Source organism: Triticum dicoccoides, chromosome 7B, assembly GCF_002162155.2.
Source record: "Triticum dicoccoides isolate Atlit2015 ecotype Zavitan chromosome 7B, WEW_v2.0, whole genome shotgun sequence".
NCBI lineage: Eukaryota > Viridiplantae > Streptophyta > Magnoliopsida > Poales > Poaceae > Triticum > Triticum dicoccoides.
This window is the reverse complement of record NC_041393.1, coordinates 55,181,652-55,188,485: the sequence shown is the minus strand read 5'-3', so window position 1 is coordinate 55,188,485 and position 6,834 is coordinate 55,181,652. Positions and strand designations below refer to the sequence as shown.

At 41.0% G+C, this 6,834-nt stretch overlaps 1 protein-coding gene across 3 annotated transcripts in view; it reads right to left on the bottom strand.

Moving 5' to 3' along the window:
- Nucleotides 1-353: 353 nt before the first annotated feature.
- LOC119338877 (probable transcriptional regulator SLK3) overlaps nt 354-6,834 on the bottom strand; it is an 8,385-nt gene continuing 1,904 nt past the window's right edge. The window contains exons 1-10 of one of the 3 annotated variants that reach the window (XM_037611087.1): nt 5,643-5,829; nt 5,089-5,535; nt 4,882-5,010; nt 4,446-4,494; nt 3,636-3,850; nt 3,442-3,510; nt 2,696-2,796; nt 2,495-2,588; nt 2,263-2,332; nt 354-1,700 (exon numbers count right to left, since the gene is read on the bottom strand). In XM_037611087.1, the coding sequence (XP_037466984.1) occupies nt 631-1,700; nt 2,263-2,332; nt 2,495-2,588; nt 2,696-2,796; nt 3,442-3,510; nt 3,636-3,850; nt 4,446-4,494; nt 4,882-5,010; nt 5,089-5,535; nt 5,643-5,684 (2,286 nt within the window). In that variant the 5' untranslated portion in view covers nt 5,685-5,829 and the 3' untranslated portion in view covers nt 354-630. Of the gene's footprint in view, nt 1,701-2,262; nt 2,333-2,494; nt 2,589-2,695; nt 2,797-3,441; nt 3,511-3,635; nt 3,851-4,445; nt 4,495-4,881; nt 5,011-5,088; nt 5,909-6,834 lie in introns of those variants that run through there. The other 2 variants (XM_037611085.1, XM_037611086.1) reach the window with 2 other exon arrangements.

Below are 6,834 nucleotides of genomic sequence, written 5' to 3'. Positions count from 1 at the left end.
CTTTCTGCAATAGAACATTCGTTGTGAGTGTTTTTTTTTTCAAGGAAACACTGCCTGATGGCGTTTTTCAAAGTCTCACGTAGGAAAAGTTAGTTCGATCAGGGAATATCAACACGGTATTGACGTTAAGAAAAATAAAAATATTTTAATATTTCTTTCTCAAAGGAAGAAACACATCAGATTTTAGTTGGAAAAAATGCACAGACCCAAAGGATCTATCCCCACTGTAATTTGTACAGGTTGTCCTGATGCCTCACAAGCTTAAATATTATCGAGGTTTTCCTGTGATTGCCACTGCCTTGTTAGTTGCTATGCTACACTCTCTTGGGTATAATCTACTACTCCATGGGTAGTAAGAAAAGATGGCAGACCAAACACTGGTAAGAAGATAGTAGCACAAATGACAACCACAGCATGTCATTCCATACTAGTCAATAACACTGGGTTGCACTGCTATCCAAACCAACTCACTCTCTCACATAGCTGAAGGTTCATCAATCTATGATCACCAGAGACTGTTCCAGGCAGCGAACACGATCTCGAAAAAAGAAGAAAAACTTTTAATAATCTACCGCGATATCACCATCGAACAAAGCTCTCAGAGTAGCGAGACTTTAGTTGACAATGATGTCAGATGTTCCACGAGAAGCCACCGTCCCCCGGCTGCTCCCCCATGAACAGACCGCTCTCCACAAGTTCGTGGGAGATGAGATGTTCCAGGTCGTCCATGTCATGCACAGACTCCACCTTTGGGGTCGCCGCATTGCCACCAGAAGCGGCCGGGTTGCTGCTCACTGACTTGAAACTGCTGCTTCGCTGGACCATGCCAGCTCCACTGTTGATCAGATTACTAGGCCCCGTCATACCCATCAAAGCAGCGCCCTTTGCTGTGCCATTATTCATGTGCTGTGCCTGCTCTCCGCTAGCAGCGGTGTTGGCGACCGCGGCTCCAGATGCAAGACCACCATTTGCATTGGGAGTGCTAGGAGACTGCTGTTGCTGTTGATGTTGCTGCTGCTGCTGCTGCTGCTGCTGCTGCTGCTGCTGTTGATGGTGCTGCTGCTGTTGTTGCTGATGAGCAAGAGCGCGGCTATTGGTGTTCTTGGCTTCTTGCAGCAGCTGATTGATCACATGCTGCTGGAATTGTGGACTAGCGCCCAGGCCTTGGAAATTGTTATGCTGGTGCTGGGACATACCTTGCTGGAACGACATGGGATGCTGGAATTGCCCAAGCTGAGCCGCACGGAACGACCTAGATGCTTCCAGCTGAATGCCACTGTGCACTGCTGTAGGACCTTTGAAGATACTCGATGCCTCCTGCTGAAGCAAACTTTGATTCAGGCTTGAGCCTCTAAGCATATTCTGGTAATTGTTTAGCGCAGCAGCATTCTGAGATGCCTCCTGCTGGAGCAAGCCCTGATTTGCGCTTGAGCTTCTAAACATATTCTGGTAACTGTTCATTGCCGCAGCATTCTGTGATGCCTCCTGCTGAAGCAACTGATTTGCACTTGAGCTTCTCAGCATATGTTGGTAATTGCTTTGTGCTGCAGGATTCTGCGGATTATTACTAATTGCTCCAACACCTGGAACCTCGTTATTCACATGGGGGCTTATTTCTGTTTTGACCGCCTTTGAGTCATGCAAATTCTGCACCGTGAGCTTTGGTCCAGCAGTTAGTTTGGAATAGTTCTTCAGGCCCTCTGCAGATGAACAGGCAAAATATTAAACATTTAAACTATCTCACGGATCAATGGGATCAATGGGCAAAGCAGGGTCACTATGTCACAAGTGTTTCTCTTCATTTGTTATGATTTGCTGTTATCAGCAGCAAATATGATGAAGCCCTAAAGGTGGCATACAATGTTTAGCTCCCCACTGTTTGCATCACAACCAATTTGTACATGTTCAAGCTCACAGTCCACATCTCTCACTAGTTCAGAAGTTGCATTACGACCAAATTTGCATGATATTAGCTGGGTTTTTGGCTCGGCTGGAGTTTGAACATAGTTTCTAGTCATGTAGATGTTTCTTATGAAGTACTACCTCCATATCAAAATATTAACGTTTTTGTAGGCTCAACTAGCCCAGCCTACAAAAACGTCTTATATTTTGGTACGGAGGTAATACAATAGAACATGCATTATGGCTTAACTTTTTGGAAGAAACCAAAATGCTATGAGAATCACTGGTCAAAACTGCTTTATGGAAACTTAATACAGCACCAAGGTACTAAAGACGATTGGTTTATGTGCATGCTCCTACCTATAGGGCCGAGCTTGTTCTTGTGGCTGAACTCAATTAGATCCTTCATGTGATTCACCACCTCTGATATCTGCCAAGAGGACATAAGCGATCAACATGCCATAATGCACATATACGGAACAAAACCATATAATGCACTCCATGTGGAAAATATCAAGACTACAAAATGTAATTTTTTAACAAAATGTTGAGCAAATAGAAAGGTAAATACTACTTAGGGAACTCCAGTTACCTGCAAACAGCGAACATATCTTTTAGAAAGTCCATGCTCATTTAGGCTGTGGTGATCTATATTTTTCGCTAGTTGTCGTGATGCTGACGCAAACCTACAAATTTCATACAAAAAAAGAATTTACAAGTAGTGATTAGAATATCAGAAATTTAACTCTAGAGAGAATCAACTACATATTTTTGTGACTTTAGTTTTACTAACTGGTTGCAAGCGTTTTGTGCCTCGTCGTTCGATAGGCCAGCAGGACCATTTTTAGTGACAGTAGCTTGGTAATTCTGGGTAGCACGCAGCATATGTGTAACCTGAAAAGACAAAAGCATGTGCATAAGAAAAATATAGAAGAGTACCAAAGTTAAAGCGCATCACACAAAGCCACAGTTTAAGATTTATAATTAGGTGAACTGGTTGAATGCCCGTGCTTTACCATTTCCTACAAAGTAAAAAATAAATCCATTTGGAAGGAAAATTTATGAAAAAGAAAGGAAGCTTTCAAATTGCAAAACCGTAAAATAATCGTGGTAAATATTTAGAACCACAAAACAAGACCGCGGAGTGGGTGATGTCCCCACTTGTAACAAGTGATTTTGAAAGGTGCTATGGCAAACATGAGGATTGCAATGAATTATGGCCTACTCTAAAGGTTGAGTATAATTTAATCGTCTTTGGTGTTTTCCGCCTGCAGCTATCTGTAACTTAATTGAGTAGACAGTTAAGCAAATGGATGATGAAACTAGTAAGCGTGGGAGGGATCTGGTCTTTTCACACCCCAATCACCCAGGAGCAGCAACGCCCTTAGATTTACCTCATAAACACAAAACTACAAGATGCCAGGCATCAAATCACACTGTGTATATGTAGGCGATAGCTCAACCATATGCAGCCTTTGAACCAAAGGTTAATCAAATAGGAGATGGAACAGGAAGCCCATACTGGTCTAAGAACTTTACCTGGTCTGTTAGAAACTTGCGAGTGACATACTCGTCGTGTTTCCGTGAACAAAACTCCCAGGACATAATCTGCATATGCAATCAGCACATAAGAATGATTCTCACTTCAAGATATCCACAAATCCACAAACGCTCAAGAAAAGACACCCAAAAGGTGCTATGGTATGGGCTAGCTACTACAAATAGGAACATACTTTTAGTTCTGGAGTGAATATTATTCTCAGTTGTCCCTCATGTGTGACATGTTGGTGTTCATAGATGCTCTTCTGAACAACTTTAGCATGCTCCAGGAGCAGCAGTCCGTTGGGCAACCGGAACTCGTTCGGCATGTCAAGGAACAGATATTCATCCTTAACACCGTGGTCAAATCTAATTTGACAGAGTCTAGGAAGTATTTCAGAGGTAGCCTCTGTATGATAGATAAGAGAAAGGCGGGAAACTGGGTGAGCTCAAAAAAATATTGATTACATTGCAGAGAAAAACTTAAAATCTTATTTATGAGAATTGCACAATGAAGAAGCAAAACAGAAAGGGCCCCAAAAACAGACAGTCAAGGTGTTCATCTAAAAAACAGGAGGGGCAAAGTGCATGATAACACAAAGAAAACTTTGCTGTGGAAGAAATAAAATGCCAAAACTATGAGGTTATTCTTCATTCATGACAGTAACCCACTATTTCTTATGATAAGGTATTCTGTACTGCTCCAGAGAGTTAACAACTTCATAAGATACTTTTATTTGCACTCTTGATGCTTAATGGCTTCCTTAGAAAGTAATATTGTTGATTGTCTTCTGTAAAGCTACTTTTATTTGCAATCTTGATGCGTAATGGCTTCCTTAGAAAGTAATATTGTTGATTGTCTTCTGTAAAGCACAAGACATGTACAAGAATATTGAGCTTGGCAAATAGAGGAATAACAGAATAAGCATAAACATATCAGCATTCATACTCAGTGAGCAATCTTGAAGGGAAATGTGCAAACAACCAAGGATATAACATTTTACCGTATCCTTTCCCCGAATGCGTATTACAAATATCACAACGCCATGTACCCTGTAACAAGGAAAGAATAGGAGTGTGAACTTTCATAGATCTTATACAACATCAAGGAATAAGTACCCTTGATTTCGACCATACATGCAGAGCAGACAAAGAATCAGCTTTATCAGCTATCAGCGGGTTCATTACACAAAATAGATATATATAATTAAAATAGTCATTGCAGGACAATTTCAAACTTTCAATTAAAATAACTACTGCAGGCTAAAATAACAAATATTTCCTCAAGAGGTTACACATACAAATTACGTTTCTCACTGCCATCAAAGGTAATCGATAATAAACAGCATTCAATAATCCTAGCAGAACGTTAAAAAGATGGTGTATGATACTATTTAAACATCTATTCAACATAATTTCAGATATGATTTTTTTACTAACCGGGCATGTCTGTGGAATAGCAACCGAGGTATTCCCTGGTTTTTCATATGATGACACACACCATCTTTCTCTTGATCGTGGTGCAAAATATTCATCAATGAGCTTCCTCCAGTATGTTATGGGATTATTCTACAAGATAATTTTGAGTAAATTGTACTTCCATTGTTGTGTATCTTGTAATAAATATCTGAAAATGCATAAACTCACATCTGGCCGGTAACGCTTGTGATACAAATACTGCATTAACCTTCGGGAACAAAGCCCGCTCTCGACAGGAGTCCTAACAGGTCCAGCTAGCTGAATTCCAGGCTGTGCTAGCGGCGGCCTCAACTGTGGCTGCCGAGGTATGCCAACTTGAGAATGTTGATGCTGAGGAAATTGTTGTGATAACTGATGCTGCTGTTGTTGCTGAATTTGTGCCAGTTTATGCTGCCGGATCAAGGCTTGAAGCTGTGGGTTATGCTGACCCTGGAGATGAAGAGAACTCTGACCTTGGAGCAGCTGTTGAATCAACTGTTGTTGCAAGATATCATCTTGCCGAATATCAACTCTTGGCTTCTTTTGAGCATGAAATGCGGCAGCAGCATCAATCACAGGTTGTGATGTTACACTAGATGCTCTCCGCTTCTGCATCTGCTCTTGGGGTGGACTTTGCTGCATGATGGAGCCATCAATGACTGAAGAGCCAGAAATGTTATTGGATGAAAACGACATCGGAGAGGCAGGAAGGCGCATGAACGAATCAGCATTCATGCTCGTACTTTGCTGAAACTGGGCACCTCCAGAAAGTGATGAGTTGCCATCGGTCACCAAAGAGCTAACACCAATGCTTGGCCCAGAGGAATTTGTAGTACTAACTGGAAGGCTACCATTCATGTCCCTGGGAACAAGTCCAAGGTTGGAGCGTGGGGCCCCGGACATGGAGGTCAGCAGGGTTGAGACTGAACCATCACCTTGAAGAACCTTGCTTAATGGGATAGAACGTCACTGGAAACTAGCAAGGATCTTCGGATATTTTCGCTGGAAACTGCAAAGTGTGATTATCAATAATATTTTGAAGCAATGAAGCAAATCAAGAAAACAGTCTCCGCAAAATTTCTCAACCAATGAGCTTATGAACCAACAGTCCAGGACGCATAATTCTAACTTACTAACTTCTAAGTATCAAAATTAGGAGGACTCGTTTCAGGACATCAATGATAAAAATAGCCATCATCAAAAGGCAAGTGTTAATCCGATCTAAGAGATGGAATGCATTGACTTAACTTCCAAAAGGATTACAGGTTATATGGCCGACGTAAAAGAAGCCAGAAATAACACAAATAGAGAGGAAACAGGGCAAGAGAAGTTGACTGAGACAGGATATTTCATTTGAATTACAAACTAGCACATAGATAAAATCAATGCAAATTGCCACTACACGTTCGCATGATCAGGTTCCTAATAGCAAAGAGACTTGCTTTCTATTCACCCTGACAAAAGGAAAACACAAAGACAAAGGAAGCTGGTAGTGAGAAAAGTTCAGCAATGTACAGTCTCATGCGAGCTTGCAAGATATCACAAACCAAACAGTAATAAACAAGCAAAGGTAAGAGAAAATCACAGGAACACAAACCCACCTAGCTCAGTTAGAAGAAAATACAATCTTGCATGATCACCTGCCACTTTGTTTGGATATTTAACTACAGACTATGCAGGACTATGACTAAAACAAGAAACCCTGATGATAAGCAAAAACTGCTTCAAAACCTGACTAAAACAGGACACAGCAGATAGACCACCTAACCTAAGAAACTAGAAGATAAGGTCAATGTAATGAATAAAAAGATTTAACTCACAAAGAAAAAGAAAAAGAAATACAGAAAGGAGACAAATTTTATCCTTCAATGCAGAAACGAGCGTGCCATTTTTTAAGGTGATCATCAGTCACAGGGGAATTAGAAGATTCGTTAA